The sequence below is a fragment of the Oncorhynchus mykiss genome, chromosome 4 (genome assembly GCF_057628025.1).
Source record: "Oncorhynchus mykiss isolate SJ-2025 chromosome 4, ASM5762802v1, whole genome shotgun sequence".
Taxonomy (NCBI): domain Eukaryota; kingdom Metazoa; phylum Chordata; class Actinopteri; order Salmoniformes; family Salmonidae; genus Oncorhynchus; species Oncorhynchus mykiss.
The window spans coordinates 29,189,509-29,213,043 of NC_143025.1; the positions used below are offsets into that span (position 1 = coordinate 29,189,509).

The following is a 23,535-nucleotide window of genomic DNA, read 5'->3' on the forward strand; positions in this document are numbered from 1 at the left end:
ATATTTAATCGACAGAAACAACTTGAATTGTTGCGTCTCGTTGTGTTGTCCTCCGGTGGCTGGCCCAGCTAGCTAAAATTGGCCCTTTCCTAAATTTGCCATGGATGGGGATCGGGATTTGAACTTGTGTTTTTACTTTATTCTCCATACTAGCCAATGATTATAACAGCAATTCTGATCCTACCATAAAATACATTGTGCCCCTGGACTGAGAGGATGAAAGCTAGATGTAGAAGGCTAATGTTAACTAGCTAACGTTGCTCATGAAAGGAAGTTAGGCTAGCGAGCAAGCATTTTAGCAAGGTAGGCTAGAACAACAACAAAAATAAAAGACTGTACTGTAATAACAGTCATAGACTGTTTCGTCAACATGAAAGAGAGGAGGATGGCATTGGCGTTTCTCTACAAGTAGGGTGAGTCAACATGTTTTGTCTACTTGTACAAACGCGCACACAAACACACACACACACACACACACACACGCACACAAACACACACACACACAGACAAATCAGAACCATGGACAGCCACATCATATTTAGCTTACGTTGATTGGACTAAATTGTTTTTGGTATGTTTTAGTTGTCACTGTTTTAAACAAAGCAGAGGTGTTTTGATGATGTTGAAATGGTGCTGAAATAGTGGAGGCAGCTCCTGTTTCCTTTTCTATGGTGTTGAGATCTGGAGACTGGCTAGGCCACTCCAGGACCTTCTTACGAAGCCACTCCTTCGTTGCCCGGGCGGTGTGTTTGGGATCATTGTCATGCTGAAAGACCCAGGCACGTTTCATCTTCAATGCCCTTGCTGATGGAAGGAGGTTTTCACTCAAAATCTCACGATACATGGCCCCATTCATTCTTTTCTTTACACAGATAAGTCGTCCTGGTCCCTTTGCAGGAAACAGCCCCAAAGCATGATGTTTCCACCCCCATGCTTCACAGTAGATATGGTGTTCTTTGGATGCAACCCAGCATTCTTTGTCCTCCAAACACGACGAGTTGAGTTTTTACCAAAAAGTTATATTTTGGTTTAATCTGACCATATGACATTCTCCCAATCTTCTTCTGGATCATCCAAATGCTCTCTAGCAAACTTCAGACGGGCCTGGACATGTACTGGCTTAAGCAGGGGGACACGTCTGGCACTGCAGGATTTGAGTCCCTGGCGGCGTAGTGTGTTAATGATGGTAGGCTTTGTTACTTTGGTCCCAGCTCTCTGCAGGTCATTCACTAGGTCCCCCCGTGTGGTTCTGGGATTTTTGCTCACCGTTCTTGTGATCATTTTGACCCCACGGGGTGAGATCTTGCATGGAGCCCCAGATCGAGGGAGAATATCAGTGGTCTTGTATGTCTTCCATTTCCTAATAATTGCTCCCACAGTTGATTTCTTCAAACCAAGCTGCTGACCTATTGCAGATTCAGTCATCCCAGCCTGGTGCAGGTCTACGATTTTGTTTCTGGTGTCCTTTGACAGCTCTTTGGTCTTGGCCATAGTGGAGTTTGGAGTGTGACTGTTTGAGGTTGTAGACAGGTGTCTTTTATACAGATAACAAGTTCAAACAGGTGCCATTAATACAGGTAACGAGTGGAGGACAGAGGAGCCTCTTAAAGAAGAAGTTACAGGTCTGTGAGAGCCAGAAATCTTGCTTGTTTGTAGGTGACCAAATACTTATTTTCCACCATAATTTGCTAATAAATTCATAAAAAATCCTACAATGTGATTTTCTGGATTTTTTTTCTCATTTTGTCTGTCATAGTTGAAGTGTACCTATGATGAAAATTACAGGCCTCTCTCATCTCTTTAAGTGGGAGAACTTGCACAATTGGTGGCTGGCTAAATACTTTTTTGCCCCACTGTATATTATTGTCTCTGCCTTTAGGCCTATTTACAGTATCACGGTCGCAAGGCATATGAAATAACAGGTTATAAGAGAAAAAAACACAATTATCACAACACATAGGTTGTAATATCACTTTTTTCTGTCTTGGCTTCACCAGTGATTTTACCCACGCACCGCTACTGCACACACGCGTTGCAAAAATAACGATTTCCCTAATAATGCTGTTTATTTACATGGACACATATGAAAATCAGGCTACCTGATGGGACTTTGATAAATGCAGAAAATCACCAATCAAAATAAAAGTTCCACCACCGTGACCATGTTATGTTTGGGAAGCCTATTTGATTCTTTTGAGTTCGAAACTATACAATTTGTTCAGTTCTTCCCAAATTCACTTCACTCATGGGAGGGAAGCTAGCGCTGCTGGTGCTAGCACATGTGCAGATCAAATACACCTCTGCAACTCTGATTAAGGTGTCTACATGCCCTAACAACTCAAAAGAATGTTTAGAAACCCAGGTGTTTTAATCAGCATATGCTTACTTCGATTATGACCTTACGGCGTTTAAGATAAGCAGAGTAAGGTGTTTAAGTGAGTAATGCCATACTCGGCCTACTGCCATAATCAGTTTACTATCAAATTATTAGTGTGCATGTAAATGTACTCCATGTCTGTGTCATTTAATCTCAGTATCCACTTATTTCAGCAATTTTGCGGGTTTATTTTTGTGAAGAATGATTTATTTGTTTTTCTTGCATGTCCTAGATAATTACAGTATCAAGATACAATACAAATGTAGAGTTCAATAGGAAGAAAACAAACTGTAAATGTAAAAACACAAAAAAAACATACAAATAAAAACAATTCTAAACAGATTAAAAGACAAATATGTTTCAGTATTTCCAAATACAAATCGATCTATTCAAATGTAATTCTCAAAGGCTCCCAACCCAGAGCCACATAGGAAAATAGATTAAAGACTGAGCATGGCTATCTCCCATCCGCACGACCAAACATTGTTGTTAAATTAGCTCTTGCAAGTGGGAGATACCATGTGACCAATTGACCAGAGTTTCGGGCTTGGCCCCACACAGTCTGGCAGTGAATCTTTCCAGCTGTGCAATGTCCAAGTTCATAAGCAACCAACATCTGCAAAGGGCAATACCCGGTTCAAACCTACTCCTTAGAATCGTTTTTCTTCCTGCTGTTATTGCAGCCATAACAATCCGCCTCTCTTCATAAGATGCTAAATGAACTAAATGCTAGGGCTGCAACCCAGCAGGAGCAGGGATGGGCAAACAGGTAGGCTCCTGCCAAGAATAACAATTCAAATATTAACTAAATGAACCCAAAGAGACTTCACTGGTACACAGCTCCAAAACATGAACAAATTATTGCCCAGCTCAGATTGGGTACATGTATTACATAAATCACTATCTATAGGCTTCATCTTGAACTTTTGCTCTGGGGTAAAATAAAACCTGTTAGTAAATTGAAAATGAATACATTTATGGGCATTTATATGCTTGAACCCAGAACAAGGAAGGTGCTGAATTCTAATTACATGAGACTTGGACTCCTCTATTTTCCACCAAGGCACATCAGATGGAGAGTCAAGCCAAATACTCAGTGACCTCAGCTGAAATGCCCCATAGTAGAGATTAAAAGGTAGAGAGAACCCTCCAAACTTTTGGGGGCATTGTAAGGTGGAGAGACTAATTCTCTGACGTTTCCCATTATCCTCAAGATATCCATGTCCTTAAAGAATGAAGATGGGGGAGGAAGGGGAAGCATTGAAAACAGGACATTTATACATGGGAGGACATTCATTTTTATAACCAAAACATTTTTTTTCCCAATATCATTATTTTTTCTTCTCATTCATCATGAGTTGCAAATTGGATCGAATTTCAATGCCCATGTATGTAAATCCCTTATATTCTAAAGTGATAGGTAAAGAGGGTAATGTGACTTGTTTGGCTGTGGGGTTTAGAGGCATTAAGATACACTTGGACCAGTTCATTTTATAGCCATAGAAAAAGCTGAATCCTTAAAGTGGTCAAGTACGTGTGGTATAGAATTAAAGACATCGGACAAATATAGTAAGATGTCATCAGCGTACAGGGAGATATGGTGGACTGTTTCTTTGATCTTAATAGGCAAGATGTTAATATTTTGCCTAATGGCCTGGGCTAGCGGTTCTAATGAAAGGGAAAATAGGCCAGGACTCAGAGGACAACCCTGTTGTGTTGATATTTTTAGGACAAACTCTGGGGCGGCGGAATGGCCAGTTTGGATACGGCCAGTCGGGTCGATATATAGGGTGCAGATCACACTAATAAATGATCAACCAAACCCAAAACGTTCCAAAACAGTCCATGAATACCCCTATTCCACACCATCAAATGCCTTCTCTATATCTAATCAGGACAGCAGAGTTTACAATATGGAATAGGCGGAGTATGTTGTCCGAGGCCAACCAACCCTTTATGAATCCTGATTGGTCAGGATTAACCAATGATGATGATATGCAAGTCTCTAATCTTTTTGACAAGACCTTCACAAAGAGTTTAAATCACAGTTCAAAATTGATAAGGGCCTGTAGCTTGAACAATCAAGCAGGTCCTTTCCACCTTTCAATAGCAAGGAAATAAGAGATGTCTTTGGTCCCCTATGGAAATTCACAATCTCCAGTGAGTGGCAGACTGAGTCCAGTAATACAGACCAGACTAAATCCCACACAGCCAACAATAATTTAGGAGGGATACCATCCAACCCTGGCGACTTGGATTTTGACATTGAATCTAAGGCAGTCTTCAGTTCTGCCAAGGAGATGGGGGCATCTAATAGACTGATTTGATTAACAGAAAGGGAAGGAAGATCCAAGGAACTTAAAAGAGATAACATCTTCCTAGAGTCTTCAGGAAACTCCAAGGTATTCAGATTGGAATACAAAGTAGTTAAAGTATGATTAATATGGGAGGGAAGGTACAAAGTTCACCGTTATTGTTCCTAATCACATCAATACATTAAAAAATGTTCAGTTTGCTTCAGTTTCACTGTGCCTACTCAGTCTATCCACATTCTCATAGTCACATTATCACGTTCTCATAGACTTGTTTTAAAATGAATACATTCAGCCCTAGAACTAGTCACCATCTTCGGCTCAATTTTAAATGTGGTGAGTTCTATCTTCACATTTTTTTTACCTTTTATTTAATTAGGCAAGTCAGTTAGGAACAAATTCTTATTTTCAATGACGGTCTAGGAACAGTGGGTTAACTGCCTTGTTCAGGTACAGAACGTCAGAATTTTACCTTGTCAGCGCAGGGATTTGATCTTGGAACCTCTCGGTTACTAGTCCAATGCTCTAATCACTAGGCTACCTGCCTTCCCATCTTCAGTATAGTTAGACTTTTGCATCAACTCTAGACGGGCTATGTCACTCTAATGAAGAAATCTGAAGGTTGTGTGTTTTAATCTGATGTGATGAGAAGGAATTACAAATATTTCTCTAATGCAACACTTACAGTGCCTTGCGAAAGTATTCGGCCCCCTTGAACTTTGCAACCTTTTGCCACATTTCAGGCTTCAAACATAAAGATATAAAACTGTATTTTTTTGTGAAGAATCAACAACAAGTGGGACACAATCATGAAGTGGAACGACATTTATTGGATATTTCAAACTTTTTTAACAAATCAAAAACTGAAAAATTGGGCGTGCAAAATTATTCAGCCCCTTTACTTTCAGTGCAGCAAACTCTCTCCAGAAGTTCAGTGAGGATCTCTGAATGATCCAATGTTGACCTAAATGACTAATGATGATAAATACAATCCACCTGTGTGTAATCAAGTCTCTGTATAAATGCACCTGCACTATGATAGTCTCAGAGGTCCGTTAAAAGCGCAGAGAGCATCATGAAGAACAAGGAACACACCAGTCAGGTCCGATATACTGTTGTGAAGAAGTTTAAAGCCGGATTTGGATACAAAAAGATTTCCCAAGCTTTAAACATCCCAAGGAGCACTGTGCAAGCGATAATATTGAAATGGAAGGAGTATCAGACCACTGCAAATCTACCAAGACCTGGCCGTCCCTCTAAACTTTCAGCTCATACAAGGAGAAGACTGATCAGAGATGCAGCCAAGAGGCCCATGATCACTGGATGAACTGCAGAGATCTACAGCTGAGGTGGGAGACTCTGTCCATAGGGCAACAATCAGTCGTATATTGCACAAATCTGGCCTTTATGGAAGAGTGGCAAGAAGAAAGCCATTTCTTAAAGATATCCATAAAAAGTGTTGTTTAAAGTTTGCCACAAGCCACCTGGGAGACACACCAAACATGTGGAAGAAGGTGCTCTGGTCAGATGAAACCAAAATTGAACTTTTTGGCAACAATGCAAAACTTTATGTTTGGCGTAAAAGCAACACAGCTGAACACACCATCCCCACTGTCAAACATGGTGGTGGCAGCATCATGGTTTGGGCCTGCTTTTCTTCAGCAGGGACAGGGAAGATGGTTAAAATTGATGGGAAGATGGATGGGGCCAAATACAGGACCATTCTGGAAGAAAACCTGATGGAGTCTGCAAAGACCTGAGACTGGGACAGAGATTTGTCTTCCAACAAGACAATGATCCAAAACATAAAGCAAAATCTACAATGGAATGGTTCAAAAATAAACACATCCAGGTGTTAGAATGGCCAAGTCAAAGTCCAGACCTGAATCCAATCGAGAATCTGTGGAAAGAACTGAAAACTGCTGTTCACAAATGCTCTCCATCCAACCTCACTGAGCTCGAGCTGTTTTGCAAGGAGGAATGGGAAAAATGTTCAGTCTCTCGATGTGCAAAACTGATAGAGACATACCCCAAGCGACTTACAGCTGTAATCGCAGCAAAAGGTGGCGCTACAAAGTATTAACTTAAGGGGGCTGAATAATTTTGCACGCCCAATTTTTCAGTTTTTGATTTGTTAAAAAAGTTTGAAATATCCAATAAATGTCGTTCCACTTCATGATTGTGTCCCACTTGTTGTTGATTCTTCACAAAAAAATACAGTTTTATATCTTTATGTTTGACACCTGAAATGTGGCAAAAGGTCGCAAAGTTCAAAGGGGCCGAATACTTTCGCAAGGCACTGTAGCTACTTCCCATAATGTATGTGGGTCTACCCCTGGTTGTGCATTAACCTGTAAGAAATCCTTATTGCCAGTCAAAATTTGGGAAGTCTAAAAAGCTTCACGTCTTAAAAAAGGATTCATCAAAAGAATATGGTGCATAAATGGAGGACAAAAAACATGATTTAGTGCCATTAATAGCAACAGAGGCATTATAATACCATATTTCAGTGTATCCCCCAGAGACCCCCACCTTCATAGGAAGTTTCCTGTTAATTACAATCATAACACCCTTTGTCTTTTGGGGGGGGGGGCACAAGAGTACGCTATTATCTTATTTTTTTATCTGAAATCTATTGATATCATTGGCTGTCAAATGGGTCTCTTGTAGGAAGGCGAAATCAATATTCTACATCGTAACTACTCTAAACACCAAATTATCTTGACAGGGCTGTTCAAGTTTCAAACACTTAAAGTTAAAAGGTTAAACAAACATCTGTCTCTGAATGGGTCCAATAATAGCTTATGCAGTCGAAGTGTGGAGACAGGCCAATAGACATCTCATGATGTCATGATCTCATTCCCTTTTCACAGCCATTCTCCATGATGGAACAATAACCTAATCTTATCAGGCTCAAACCCTCAAACCCGTTTTTCCTCAATGGTCTAATAGAAATATTTTCACCCTCAGTGACATCTTTGATCATTTCGGTATTGGAACTTTTCAAGAATCATATAATCTCCCAGTGACTTCCTTTTTTGTTGTTGCTTAGTCTCCGCTCGGATCTAAAAGCATACGCAGTACCCTGGGATTCCCTTGATGCCACCCATCTCATGGTTGAATACTCCCAAATCTGTTGGACTGGTCTCCACTCTCTACTCCAAACTTAACTCGTCCGACACCTGTGGTCACTTCCATCTATAACAGAACTCCTAGGTTTTGGAGAACAGTTGAACTGGAAGGTGACATAGAACAATGTTTTCTCATCATAAAAAAAATGTCTCACCAGTTAACTTATTAATTAATTCCAAAATTGTATTATACACCCTAACGCCGCTTCCATAATCTCGATAATCAGTTCAGTCTTGGTTCAGTTGGGACCATTAGCCAGTTTATTAGGTACACCACCCCATTCATTAAAATGGTTCGCTGCTATGGCGGGTCCCTGAGCTTTTCACCCACTACAGTGTCCAGGGTTTACAGAGGATGGTGCGACAAACAAAAACCATCCAGACAGCAGCAGTGCTGTTGGCGAAAACAGCTCGTTGATGAGAAGTTGAAGGAGAATGGCAACAATTGTGCAAGCTAACAGGTGGGCAACAAGCAGGCAAAAAAAACATAGCAAAACAACCGACGTGCAGAACGGCATCTCGGAACGCACGACTCGTTGGTCCTTGTCACGGTTGAGTTATTGCAGCAGACGCCAACAGCAGGTTCCACTCCTATCAGTTAAAAACAAGAAGAAGTGGCTCCAGTGGGAACTCGATCACCAACACTGGCCAAATGAGGAGAGGAAAAACATTGCCTGATCTGACAAATCCCTGTTTCTGTTGTCTCATGTTGATGGCAGCGTCAGGATTTGGCATAAGCAGCATGAGTCCATGGTCCCGTACTGCCTGGAGAAACTGGGGAATTTAGGAGGAACCAGGTTGGACAAGCCCCTCATCAACGGGCCCACTGTGGAAACAGTCAATAACTTCAAATTCCTCTGCACACACACATCTCAGAGAAGCTGAAATAGTCCAACCATATCAACACCGCGGTAAAGAAAGCACGACAGCAACTCTTCAACCTCAGGATGCTGAAGAAATTTGGCCTGTGTCAGAGGACCCTCACAGTGTTCTACAGGAGCACCATCGAGAGCATACTGTCGGGCTGCATCACAGCCTGGTAAGGAAACCAAACGCACTGTTGGGTGTACACTACCTCCCCTACAGGACACCTAAAACACCAGGTGTTGCAGGAGGGCCAAGAAGATCATCAGGGACCCCAGCCACCCAATCCATGCCCTGTTCTCCCTGCTTTAATCACTCAGACACATCATGCCAAAAACTGAATGACTGGCCAATATTTTCTACCCTCAGACCATCAGGCTGCTGAATAGCCACCACCAGTCAGCTACCTGCTCCCTTCAGAAGGACAACCACTCTGCAACACTCCACCAATCAGGCCTTTATGGTAGAATGGCCAGACGGAAACCACTCTTCAGTAAAAGGCACATGACATCCCGCTTGGAGTTTGACTAAAAGGCACCCGAAGGACTCTCAGACCATGAGAAACAAGATTCTCTGTATTTCCCTAGAACTGTTAGCAGGGTAGCTTGTCTGGGTGAGAGGCACCGGGGTTCGCCATGCAGCTGGTTTTCCCTTTATAAACCATAATCGTTAGTAGTCCTTGTCACATGCGTCTGGCGTCAGTCATTGAATTGCGATTCGACTTTGTCCCTGTACTGCCTTTTCTGTTTGGGATTTGTACCATTGTCACTATTGGGCCAACGTCTTCTATGAATTTCCTAATGAACCACGTGACTGAGTCTGTGTACTTGTTGAAGTTATTGTCGGAGGCGACCCTGAACATTTCCCATTTTTCTAAACAGTTCTGTAGCATAGATTCTGATTGGCCAGAACAGCTTTGTACAGTCATTACCACGGATGTTTCCTGCTTTAATTTCTGCCTATAGGCGGAGAAGTAGAATGGCAGCATGATCTGATTTGCTGAAGGGGTGGGGAGGGAGGGCCTTATAACCGCCCCAGCTAGGCAAATAACATCAGGTCTCTTTTCTACCATCGGGCCATCGGACTGTTGAACAGCTAGAACCTAGCTGTCTACTCGCCTGCACCTTAGAACCGCCTGCATTGACTCTCCAAACACGCACATTCACCACTGCTGTTACTATCTATTATTATTATGTGAGCCACTGATTTTAAATCAACAACTTTATTTCATGTCAAAATGCTATGACAGCTGTGGTTCATTTTCTCACTGTGAGGGGCACACACACATCTCATAAACACACAGAACACATACACTGATATTTACTCTCTCTCTGTATACAGTATCAGTCAAAAGTTTGGACACACCTACTCGTTCAAGGGTTCTTCTTTCTTTTTACTATTTTCTACATTGTAGAATAATTGTGAAGACATAAACTATGAAATAACACATATGGAATCATGTAGTAACCAAAAAAGTGTTAAACCAATCAAAATATAATTTATTTGAGATTCTTCAAAGCAGCCACCCTTTGCCATGATGACAGCTTTGCACACTCTTGGCATTCTCTCAACCAGCTTCATGAGGTAGTCACCTGGAATGCATTTCAATTAACAGGTGTGCCTTGTTACAAGTTAATTTGTGGAATTTCTTTCCTTCTTAATGCATTTGAGCCGATCAGTTGTGTTGTGACAAGGTAGGGGTGGTATAAAAAAGATAGCCCTATTTGGTAAAAGACCAAGTCCATATTATGGCAAGAACAGCTCAAATAAGCAAAGAGAAACGACAGTCTATCATTACGTTAAGACCTGAAGGTCAGTCAATTTTCAAGAACTTTGAACTTTGAAACTGGCTCTCATGAGGACCGCCACAGGAAAGGAAGAGCCAGAGTGTAACGCTCGTCGGTGGAAGAAGGTGAGGACCAATGCGCAGCGTGGTAATTTTTAATAACGTAATAGAACACTGAACAAAAACAACAAAGTGAACGAACAAAACCGAAACAGTTCTGTCTGGTGCAGATACAAACACTCAACAGAAAATAATCACCCACGAAACACAGGAGGGAAAAGGCTACCCAAGTATGATTCTCAATCAGAGACAAAAAAGAACTAAGGTCAGAACGTGACACAGAGTTACCTCTGCTGCAGAGGATACATTCATTAGAGTTACCAGCCTCAGAAATTGCAGCCCAAATAAATGCTAACAGACACATCAATATCAACTATTCAGAGGAGACTGCGTGAATCAGGCCTTCATGGTCGAATTGCTGCAAAGAAACCACCACTAAAGGATACCAAATATAGGAAGAGACTTGCTTTGGCCAAGAAACACGAGCAACGGACATTAAACCGTTGGAAATCGAGAGTGATGGAGTGCTGTATCAGATGACCTAGCCTCCACAATCACAGTTGGACCGCAGAGTGTGGGAAAATCAGCCAACAAGTGCTCAGAATATGTAGGAACTCCTTCAAACTGTTGGAAAAGCATGCCAGGTGAAGCTGGTTGAGAGAATACCAGGAGTGTGCAAAGCTGTCATCGAGGAAAAGGGATGGCTACTTTGAAGAATATAAAATAAAAAATATATTTAGATTTGTTTAACATTTTTGTTGGTTACTACATGTTTCCATATGTGTTATTTCATAGTTTTGATGTCTTCACTATTATTCTACAGTGTAGAAAATAGTAAAAATAAAGGAAAATCCTTGAATGAGTAGGTGTGTCCAAACTTTTGACTGGTACTGTACAGTATATATACGGACTTTCACGCACTTTCTTCCCACATGCTATTTCTCTCATTCTCTTTTTTCCCCATACACACGTACACACACACTTAAGCACCTGATTCATAATACCAGCCCCCATGGTCCAGTATCCCACTGTTTTGTGTGAATAGTGATCTGTATCCAGAGACACAGGAAGGAAATGCCTTGAGCTTAACAATCTCTGTGTCATCTGTCTCGACTCGGAGACCATTCAGGACTCCATCCTGCTAAGACCAACTGTCTGCAGGGCTCCTCAGTCCTCAAGGACCACTGTCTCTGTCTGCAGGACTATGACACTCAGGGCTAGGAGGACCACAAAAGACCAGAAGGAGGCTGTGGAAGCCCTCAGTATCTGCTGGTAAAGAGAGGTTTGAACTAAGGGCTATAGCATCTATAGGGATTTGGGAACCGTAAGCTTATGTGTTGGTAGGGGCCTTGAATGTAGGTACTAGTGGCTACAGTCAGTTAAGGTAGTATGAACCCACTCTTACACTCAGAGATACACACACAAACACACTTATACTTACTGTTGTGGATGAGTAGGTGGCGCTGTAAAGAGAAGGGGGTGCGGAACAGGGCTTTGCACTCCTCACACTGGAAGGGCCTTTCCTCTGAGTGAGTCTGGATAAAGAACAGGAAAGCACTCATGGTTAAAGGGATACTTCAGGATTTTAGCAAATGAGGCCCTTTATCAACTTCCCCAGAGTCAGATGAACTCGTGGACACAATTTGTAGGTTTCTGTGTCTAGTGTATGAAAGAAGTTTGAGGTAGTTTCATGAGCCAATGCTAACTAGTGTTAGCGCAATGACTGCATGCTCGCTAACTCTAGTTAGCATATTGGGCTATGGAGGCTGGTGTGTGTGTACGGGGGGGGGGGGGAATAGTCATTGCTAAAATCCAGAGGTATGCCTTTAAAAACTTCTTATGGCTTAGATCCCACTACCGGGATCGATGTGACAACAGCCAGTGAAAGTGCAGGGTGCCATATTCAAACAACAGAAATCTCAAAATTAAAATTCCTCAAACATACAAGTATTTTACACCATTTTAAAGATAAACTTGTTGTTAATCCCACCACAGTGACCGATTTCAAAAAGGCTTTACGACGAAAGCACACCAAACGATTATGTTAGGTCAGTACCTAGTCACAGAAAAACACATTTTTCCAGCCAAAGAGAGGAGTCACAAAAAGCAGAAATAGAGATAAAATGAATCACAAACCTTTGATGATCTTCATCAGATGACACTCATAGGACTTCATGTTACACAATACATGTATGTTTTGTTCGATAAAGTTCATATTTATATCCAAAAAATCTCAGTTTACATTGGCGCATTACGTTCAGTAATGTTTTGCTTCCAAAACATCCAGGGATTTTGCAGAGAGCCACATCAATTTACAGAAATACTCATCATAAATGTTGATGAAAATACAAGTGTTATGCATGGAACTTTAGATAAACTTCTCCTTAATGCAAGCACTCCCAGGAATCCCAGTTCCACAATAAATGTTTGTTTTGTTCGATAAAGTCCATAATTTATGTTCCAAATACCTCCTTTTTGTTCGCGCCTTGAGTTCACAAATCCAAATTCACGACGCGCAAGTCAGACGAAAAGTCAAAAGATTCCATTACAGTTCGTAGAAACATGTCAAACGATGTATAGAATCAATCTTTAGGATGTTTTTAACATGTTTCAACCAGAGAATTCCTTTGTCTTTAGAAATGCAATGGAATGCATGTCGCTCTCACGGGAGCGCGCATGATCAGCTCATGCCAGACACCTGATTGAAAGAACTCTCATTCCCCCCTCCTTCATAGTAGAAGCCTGAAACAAGGTTCTAAAGACTGTTGGCATCTAGTGGAAGCCTTAGGAAGTGCAATATGACCCCATAGACACTGTATATTCGATAGGCAATGACTTGAAAAACTACAAACCTCAGATTTCCCACTTCCTGGTTGGATTTTGTCCCAGGTTTTTGCCTGCCATATGAGTTCTGCTATACTCACAGACATCATTAAAACAATTTTACTAACTTCAGAGTGTTTTCTATACAAATCTACTAATAATATGCATATCTTAGATTCTGGGCCTGAGTATCAGGCAGTTTACTCTGGGCACCTTATTCATCCAAGCTACTCAATACTGCCCCCAATCCATAAGAAGTTTTAAGGTACACGGCATCACTGAACACTACTCCTCTTTACCAGTGGAGGCTGCTGAGAGCTCTTAATAATAGCTGGAACAGAGCTAATGTAATGGCATCAAACCATGTGTTTGATGTATTTGATACCATTTCACATATTCAGCTCAGCCATTACTACAAACCCGTCCACCCAAATTAAGGTGCCAATTAAGGAGACTGGCTAGGCCATTCCAGGACCTTGAGATGCTTCTTATGGAGCCACTCCTTAGTTGCCCTGGATGTGTATTTCGGGTCGTTGTCATGCTGGAAGACCCAGCCACGACCCATCTTCAATGCTCTTACTGAGGGAAGGAGGTTGTTGGCCAAGATCTCGCGATACATGGCCCCATCCATCCTCCCCTCAATACGGTATAGTCGTCCTGTCCCCTTTGCAGAAAAGCATCCCCAAAGAATGATGTTTCCACCTCCATGCTTCACAGTTGGGATGGTATTTATGGGGTTGACTCATCCTTCTTCTTCCTCCAAACACGGCGAGTGGAGTTTAGACCAAAGAGCTCTATTTTTGTCAGACCATATGACCTTCTCCCTTTCCTCCTCTGGATCATCCAGATGGTCATTGGCAAACTTTAGACTTGGCCTGGACATGCGCTGGCTTGAGCAGGGGGACCTTGCGTGCGCTGCAGGATTTTAATCCATGACGGCGTAGTGTGTTACTAATGGTTTTCTTTGAGACTGTGCTCCCAGCTCTCTTCAGGTCATTGACCAGGTCCTGCCGTGTAGTTCTGGCCTGATCCCTCACCTTCCTCATGATCATTGATGCCCCACGAGGTGAGATCTTGCATGGAGCCCCAGACCGAGGGTGATTGACCGTCATCTTGAACTTCTTCCATTTTCGAATAATTGCGCCAACAGTTGTTGCCTTCTCACCAAGCTGCTTGCCTGTTGTCCTGTAGCCCATCCCAGCCTTGTGCAGGTCTACAATTTTATCCCTGATGTCCTTACACAGCTCCTTGGTCTTGGCCATTGTGGAGAGGTTGGAGTCTGTTTGATTGAGTGTGTGGACAGGTGTCTTTTATACGGGTAACGAGTTCAAACAGGTGCAGTTAATTCAGGTAATGAGTGGAGAACAGGAGGGCTTCTTAAAGAAAAACGAACAGGTCTGTGAGAGCCGGAATTCTTACTGGTTGGTAGGTGATCAAATACTTATGTCATGTAATAAAATTCAAATGAAATTACTTAAAAATCATACAATGTGATTTTCTGGATTTTTGTTTTAGATTCCGTCTCTCACAGTTCAAGTGTACCTATGATAAAAAAAAATACAGACCTCTACATGCTTTGTAAGTAGGAAAACCTGCAAAATCGGCAGTGTATCAAATACTTGTTCTCCCCACTGTACATAATGTACCAGTTTCCTTCTTTTCTATTTAAATGTATTGATATAGAGTGAATAAGTATCTAATGTTTGCGGTCGGTTCATGAGAACAGCTAGCAGAGCTAACAGTCCTGACACCCTTTAAATATATCTAAACAGTTCTCTAAACTTCTCATCTTAGTTCAATCTGAGCGCTGTCTCCAGTCTGTGTTGATGTGGGATCAGATGTGTGACCATTGGTGTTGTGGATAGAGTTTGGGTTAGGCTCCATGGCTGATTTGGTTTGTTGACTTGATGAAGACAAGTAGCTTGAGGGGCTTAGGTTCAAAGTGCTTGTGTTTATCTGTTCCCCCACTCTGACCTGTGTTTGAGTGACACCCCATTCCCTTAGGTAAACATGGGAGTCTTCAGGGGGGAGACAGGCCACTGACCCTACAGAACCCCAAAGACAACTGAAGAGACCTCTGGTTTTAGGCTACCAATAATAATATTAGCTCTGAACCAATCAGAGTATGCTTGTGTGTTTGCTTATGTGTATGTACAGAGCATTCGGAAAGTATTCAGACCCCATTATGTTTTCCACAGTCTGTTACGTTACAGCCTTATTCTAAAAAATATTAAATTGTGTTTTTCCTCATCAATCTACACACAATATCCCATAATGACAAACCAAAAACAGGTTGTTGCAAATGTATAAACTGAAAAAAACTCAGTACTTTGTTGAAGCACCTTTGGCAATGATTACAGCCTTGAGTTTTCTTGGGTATGACGCTATAAGCCTGGCAAACCTGTATTTGGGGAGTGTCTCCCATTCTTCTTTGCAGATCCTCTCAAGCTTTCTCAGGTTGGATGGCCATTTAATGGTCTCTTAAGAAATGTTCAATTGGATTCAAGTCCAGGCTCTGGCTGGGCCACTCAAGGACATTGAGAGACTTGTCCCGAAGCCACTCCTGCGTAGTATTGGGCTTGTGCTTAAGATCGTTGTCCTGTTGGAAGGTGAACCTTCACACCAGTCTTTGGTCCTGAGCGTAATGAAGCATAAGGTTTTCATCGAGGATCTCTCTGTACTTTGCTCCGTTCATCTTTCCCTCGATCCTAACGAGTCTCCCAGTCCCTGCCACTGAAAAACATATCCACAGCATGATGCTAATACCACCATGCTTCACAGTAGGGATGGTGCCAGGTTTCCTCCAAACGTGACGCTTGGCTTTCATAAGTTCAATCTTGGTTTCTTCAAACCAGAGAATCTTGTTCCTCATGGTCTGAGAGTCTTTAGGTGCCATTTGGTAAACTCCAAGCAGGCTGTCATGTGCCTTTTACTGTGGTGTGGCTTAAATCTGGCCACTCTACCATAAAGGCCTGATTGCTGGAGTGCTGCATAGATGGTTGTCCTTCTGGAAGGTTCTCCCATCTCCACATAGGAACTCTGGAGCTCTGTCAGAGTGACCATAGGGTTCTTGGTCACCTCCCTGACCAAGGCCCTTCTCCCCTGATTGCACAGTTTGGCCTGGGCGGCAAGCTCTAGGAAAAGTCTTGGTGGTTCCAAACTTCATCCATTTAAGAATGATGGAGACCACTGTGTTCTTGGGGACGCTGCATATATATATTTTTACACTTCCCCAGATCTGTGCCTCGACACAATCCTGTCTCTGAGCTCTAAGGACAATTCCTTCAACCTCCTGACTTGGTTTCTGCTCTGACGTGCACTGTCAACTGTGGGGCCTTATATAGACAGGTGTGTGCCTTTCCAAATCATGTCCAATCAATTGAATTTACCACAGGTGGCCTCCATTCAAGTTGTAGAAACATCTCATGGATGATCAATGGAAACAGGATGCACCTGAGCTCAATTTCGAGTCTCACAGCAAAGGGTCTGAATACTTATGTAAACAAGGTATTTCTGCTTTTTATTTGTAATAAATTTGTAAAAAAATTAAAAACCTGTTTTTGCTTTGTCATTATGGGGTAAATGCATGCTCTTCAACCGATCGCTGCCTGCACCTGCCCGCCTGCACCTGCCCGCCTGTCCAACATCACTACTCTGGACGGCTCTGACTTAGAATACGTGGACAACTACAAATACCTAGGTGTCTGTTTAGACTGTAAACTCTCCTTCCAGACCCACATCAAATATCTCCAATCCAAAGTTAAATCTAGAATTGGCTTTCTATTTCGCAACAAAGCATCCTTCACTCATGCTGCCAAATATACCCTTGTAAAACTGACCATCCTACCAATCCTCGACTTCATTTACAAAATAGCCTCCAATACCCTACTCAACAAATTGGATGCAGTCTATCATAGTGCCATCCGTTTTGTCACCAAAGCCCCATATACTACCCACCATTGCGACCTGTACGCTCTCGTTGGCTGGCCCTCGCTTCATACTCGTCACCAAACCCACTGGCTCCATGCCATCTACAAGACCCTGCTAGGTAAAGTCCCCCCTTATCTCAGCTCGCTGGTCACCATAGCATCACCCACCTGTAGCACGCGCTCCTGCAGGTATATCTCTCGTCACCCCCAAAACCAATTCTTTCTTTGGCTGCCTCTCCGTCCAGTTCTCTGCTGCCAATGACTGGAACGAACTACAAAAATCTCTGAAACTGGAAACCCTTACATGTATATCCCTCACTGGCTTTAAGCATCAGCTGTCAGAGCAGCTCACAGATTACTGCACCTGTACATAGCCCACCTATAATTTAGCCCAAACAACTACCTCTTTCCCTACCGAATTTATTTTATTTATTTATTTTGCTCCTTTGCACCCCATTATTTTTATTTCTACTTTGCACATTCTTCCACTGCAAATCTACCATTCCAGGGTTTTACTTGCTATATTGTATTTACTTTGCCACCATGGACTTTTTTTGCCTTTACCTCCCTTATCTCACCTCATTTGCTCACATCGTATATAGACTTGTTTCTACTGTATTATTGACTGTATGTTTGTTTTACTCCATGTGTAACTCTGTGTTGTTGTATGTGTCAAACTGCTTTGCTTTATCTTGGCCAGGTCGCAATTGTAAACTTGCCTACCTGGTTAAATAAAAATAAATAAATAAATAAAAAATTACGCGAAGCAGCCACAACAGTCAGTAAGAGTGTCCATGATTGAGTCTTTGAATGAAGAGATGGAGATAAAACCGTCCAGTTTGAGTGTTTGTTGCAGCTCGTTCCAGTCGCTAGCTGCAGCGAACTGAAAAGACGAATAACCCAGTGTGTGCTTTGGGGACCTTTAACAGAATGTGACTGGCAGAACGGGTGTTTGTGGAGGTTTATGGAGGATGAGGGCTGCAGTTGGTATCTCAGATAGGGGGGGAGTGAGGCCTAAGAGGGTTTTATAAATTAGCATCAACCAGTGGGTCTTGCGACGGGTATACAGATATGACCAGTTTACAGAGGAGTATAGAGTGCAGTGATGTGTCCTATAAGGAGCATTGGTGGGAAATCTGATGGCCAAATGGTAAAGACCATCTAGCCGCTCGAGAGCACCCTTACCTGCCGATCTATAAATTATGTCTCCGTAATCTAGCATGGATAGGATGGTCATCTGAATCAAGGTTACTTTGGCAGCTGGGGTGAAAAAGGAGCGATTACGATATAGGAAACCAAGTAAAGGGGTCTGAGTACTTTCCGAATGCACTGTATGTGCTTGTTGATACTAGGCTATACATGTCATCACTTAAAAATCTTGCCTCAGTTTCAGCATTATAGAACTCGCATATTAATAACCACCCATTTAAATCTGGAGCTTTCAGACCCTTCCTGTTCCCTGCTCACCTTCTTGTGGTTCTTGTAGACATTCCGGTGGGCAAACTCCTTCCCACACAGCTTACACTTGTACGGCTTGTCTTCGCTGTGGATGATCTTATGGGCCGTCACCTGGTCCAGACGCTTGAACGAACGACTGCAGATCTCACAGGTGTACGGACGTTTCTCTAACCAGAGACAGACAGACAATCAGAGAGAGAGAGGGAGAGATAGTGAGATAGTATACAATGTCTGAGTGTAGCTCTGAGTGTACATGGGCTCTCTTACCTGAGTGAGTGATCATGTGGCGCTTGAGCTGATTGGTAGAGATGAATTTCTTATCGCAGGCAGTACAGTCAAATATCTCGTGTACCTAGAGATACATACAGTACCCAAAAGACCAGACACACAGGGTGGTTAAGTAAGAGTTAGAGATCGTGGTGTGAAGTGATCAGTGTTGAGGTCAATTCTGAATTGCTCTTTAATTCCAAGGAAGCAGAATTGTAATTCAACTTCAATGAAAGGAGGTAGAAATTAATTCAATGAAATTCAAATGGCTTATTTATTCTACACATCACCATAGACATTTTTATTTTGACATTATGTATGGTTACCAAAACCATGTAGCATAAGGTTGAACTTTTTAAAACTCATTCTTCTAAAAAAATATATATAATAATTACATTGGTAAGGAAATATTCTAAGATCATGTTGTGGGTTGTCTATAATAATAATAATTCCCTTAATGTTTTTAAATATAAAAAAAAAATACTGGGCTCGCTGTGTTCTGTACATGACACTGTGTGACCTTTTCCACACTTGCAGGTAGGAGAGTACATTCAGAGACACACAGTCACACTTTTACTCCTTACACAACTACGTCTGCACACAGAAATATAATTAAACTGCTGAAAAGTTTGAATCCCTCGTCTGCTCTGAGCATGGTTGTAACAATAGCACATTTGATAGCTCTTCTGCCTAATGCTACAAAATGCTAAGACTGAATAGCTCCTCTGCTCAGAGCTTCTATAATAAAACTAAGATTGAGCAGTTCAGGCAAATTATCACAATAGCTGGTTTAAGAAGCTTTTGTGCAAACTTGTCTTCATGGAAAGTTTGATCACTCTTGTGCTACGTTCTAAAGTGTCTTTGTCTGAAGTTCAGCAGTAATATATCTTCTGTTCCATAGAACTTCGGTCCAACAATTCTTTCCTCTTTCTTTGCGTAATGCTTTTTAAACCTCCGAAAATGATTCTTCCAATGACTTTTAAAACCTTTCTGAATAACTTACGTCATACAAGAGAAGAATGAAGCACTCATTGAATTCAAGTTTGTGACTGACCCACATCTCCCTATCAAATCACATTTTTCTGTGACTACTGTCAATGAGGAAAGAGCCTCTCACAAAGACAAAGACATTAACACAGCAAATACCGCTAAAAACTTCTTCAAGTTCACATGTACCACATATAGAATTTATAGAACTGACTTTTGACAGCATGAAAAAGGTCAGAATATGTCAACGCACTCAAATACATAAGGTGGAAGTTTAGAAACACAATATGAAAACTGATTGACTGACTGGCAGGTTGATTGGTTGGGTGGTTGATAGTTCTACAACAGATCAATCCACCTATCTAAACATTTCTTAATGATTAACAGCTGCTGATAAAGTGTGTTCGTGATGAATCCCTTCTGACCCTGTTCAGTTCATTAGAGTGGAGTAATAGTAATGTCTTCTGACTAATCTATTGGATGGATGTTGACAGGGGAAATGAAGCCTTCCCCAAACACCAGCTGAGTTCACTGGTCATAAATATCAAACCCTCATTTGGATGGGAAGCCAAACCAATCACAAACCAATCAAATAACTCACTGCAAACATATTTCATTTCATGCAGATGAAAATGCCTCACTGTGAGATAGTTTGTGATGGGAATACCTTACCTCCATTAATCTCTAAAAGTAATGTAATATAATGGTTTTGTGGTCCTGTCATTTTTCCGTTTCATTTTTTTTCCTAAAGAGGTCAATCTCTGAGAGGAAGAATCCTGACGCCAGGGTTAGCCTTGTTGTCTACTCGCCATGCCTCTTAAGTTTCATGAGAGTCTGTGGGGATGAGCTTGTGAAATAAAAACCAACCTTTCTCTACTGTCTCACGGTCAGAAAATGTAACAAATTTAGCATAAAGCCAAACTCCTACTGAGAGAGAAGAAGAGTGAGACAGGAGCAGATGGTGAGCATGGGATTAGGAAATGGATAGGGACACAAAGGCATTGAACAAAAAAAGATGGATGGATATGAAGGAAATAGACCTTAAAGGAAGAGACATGGCCAGTGTGAAATCAGCACTAGCCCCGGACCCTAATACCAGAGGGATAGGTGGGGCCAATAAAACATACAGCTTACACCTATCCAGTCCTTCCAGATCTCTGAAGGACCAAACTGTGTCTAGGAATACAGGCTAAGGGTTGGCCAGAGACAGTGTAACAGTGAGACAGTTAGGAAGGTGAGACAGTGATGTTGTAGGTAGGAGCCAGACCTTACGATGTTCCTGGAGATTCAGTAAGGAGGAGCATTTCCTGTTGCAGATGGTGCACATAAGCTTCCGCCTGGAACTTCCTGAAACACAATGATTGGACAAGCAGAGTGACCAATCCTGCTCTACATGTCTCCATTTACAGTGTGATAATGTGGTGGCTAGCAATGACAACAATGGTCAGGGCATTCCACATGTTAGTGAACAGCATCATCGCTCACCTGACAGCAAAGCCATTTCCATCTGAAGCACAGCCAGACAAACACACATATTGAATCAGATGATCACTTGAGGTCAAAGTTGAACTACCAGATGTACAGTCAGGTCCAACAGTATTGGCACCCTTGACTGTATGTTAAAAAAAAAATCGGAAAATTATATTATTTTATACTAATACAATCTCTCAGAGAAAGAGATTTTGTTTTGACAACCTTTAAAAAGATAGGGGTCAAAATGATTGGCAAACCCCTGTTTTCAGTACCCCAGCACCCTCTCATTGGGAGGATAACAACACAGCCTTCTCTAAAATGTTTCATGACAAACATTGGGAGGGATCTTAAGACCATTCCTCCATACAGAATCATACAGATCCTTGATATCCTTCCGCCTGCTAATATGGACTGCCCTCTTCAATTCAGACCACAGGTTTTCAATGGGGTTCAAGTCCGGAGACTGAGCTGGCCATTGAAAAATGTTGATAGTGTGATTAATTAACTATTTATATACAGATCCTTGATATCCTTCCGCCTGCTAATATGGACTGCCCTCTTCAATTCAGACCACAGGTTTTCAATGGGGTTCAAGTCCGGAGACTGAGCTGGCCATTGAAAAATGTTGATAGTGTGATTAATTAAGTATTTATTTGCGGATATTGATGGGTGCTTAGGGTTATTGTGTAGCTGGAAGGCCAAGTGTCAGCCTCCTGGCAAGGCAACAAGGTTTTTAGCTCAAATGTCCTGGTACATGGTAAAGTTCAAAATGCCATTGACCTTAATAAGGGCCCCAGGATCAGCGGACACAAAATGGCCTGATAACATTGAAGATCCACCACCATATTTGACAGAAGATCCCTCCCAATGTGTTCTCCAATCTCATGAAACATTTTAGAAAAAGGCTCAGTGTCATCCTCACAAGGGGAGGGTGCTGGAGTATTATTGAAATCAGTGGTGCCAATCATTTTGACCCCTATCTGTATTTTATTTGTATTACTTGTTAAACAAAATCGGTTTCTCTGAGCAATTGTATTAGTATAAAATAACATAATTTAGCATTTTTTTTTAGCACACAACGTAGCTCAGTATTTGTATTATTTATTTAATGCAGTCTTTTTTGCTCATCTTTATCAAGGGTGCCATTAATTTTGGACCTGACTATGTTCTCTTCCGACTGTCGTGGCAACCAAGACGTAGCATTAACAAGACACTAATAAAAGCTGTCTGCCACCACTGGGCTCATCGACAAATTTACTGGACAATTAAAGCTCAATTCAGTATAGTGACGAAACCTGAACTCCCCCATTCTCATAATTTATTTATGAGTCACGTGTGCCACATCTGTAGAGTTAAACCACACCCCCCCTCGCCTACACACTCCTGATACTGACCAGACCGGTTAAAAGATCAAGGCAGATACGTATTTCTACTCATCATCATTGTTGGCTGCGTCTGTATATGTTGACTACCTGCGTATGTGTGAGATGGAGACCGACCTGTGTGGACGTTCCCTTTGTGTTTCTTCAGAGCGTCTTTGCTCTTGAACCTCTTCCCACAGCTCTCAGCCTTACAGATGAACCTGGCGTCTCCTCTACACGCCTCCTTGTGCTGGTCATAACTACACGCACAGGGAATACAGACACAAGTCACTCACACACACACACAGGAACTCATACAACAACTCAGACAGATAGCAGCCCCTGTGTGCATGTTATGCTACTATGTGGGTTTGTGTTCTAGTTATGTAGGCCTACCTGGACTCTGAGCTGAAGGTGATGTGGCAAAGGGAACACTGGTGGTGGCCTCTGGAGGAGTCTCCTGAATGACCCAGGGTCTCAGCACAGTGCAGAACACTGAGGGGAAAATAAAGGAGGTGTAGTCAGACAGGGGTAATAAAGATAATAACAAAAATGCTGTAGAAGAAAATACTATACAAAAAAAATATCCAAGTGGCCTACATTCAAAGATTTAATCATGGACACTCTTACTGACAGTTGTGGCTGCTTCGCGTGATGTATTGTTGTCTCTACCTTTTTGCCCATTGTGCTGTTGTCTGTGCCCAATA

General features: G+C 42.0%; 1 protein-coding gene across 2 annotated transcripts in view; it reads right to left on the minus strand.

The window, feature by feature from the left end:
* The window catches only part of LOC110521644 (PR domain zinc finger protein 5), a 65,947-nt gene that overhangs the window by 35,332 nt on the left and 7,080 nt on the right, over positions 1-23,535 (minus strand). The window contains exons 6-11 of one of the 2 annotated variants that reach the window (XR_016495191.1): positions 23,225-23,323; positions 22,967-23,088; positions 21,267-21,341; positions 19,008-19,092; positions 18,750-18,907; positions 11,972-12,065 (exon numbers count right to left, since the gene is read on the minus strand). Coding sequence is in view for 1 of the 2 variants with exons in the window: in XM_021599332.3 (XP_021455007.1) it covers positions 11,972-12,065; positions 18,750-18,907; positions 19,008-19,092; positions 21,262-21,341; positions 22,967-23,088; positions 23,225-23,323 (638 nt within the window). In the remaining variant the exon portion in view is untranslated. Of the gene's footprint in view, positions 1-11,971; positions 12,066-18,749; positions 18,908-19,007; positions 19,093-21,261; positions 21,342-22,966; positions 23,089-23,224; positions 23,324-23,535 lie in introns of both variants that reach the window. The other variant, XM_021599332.3, reaches the window with a different exon arrangement.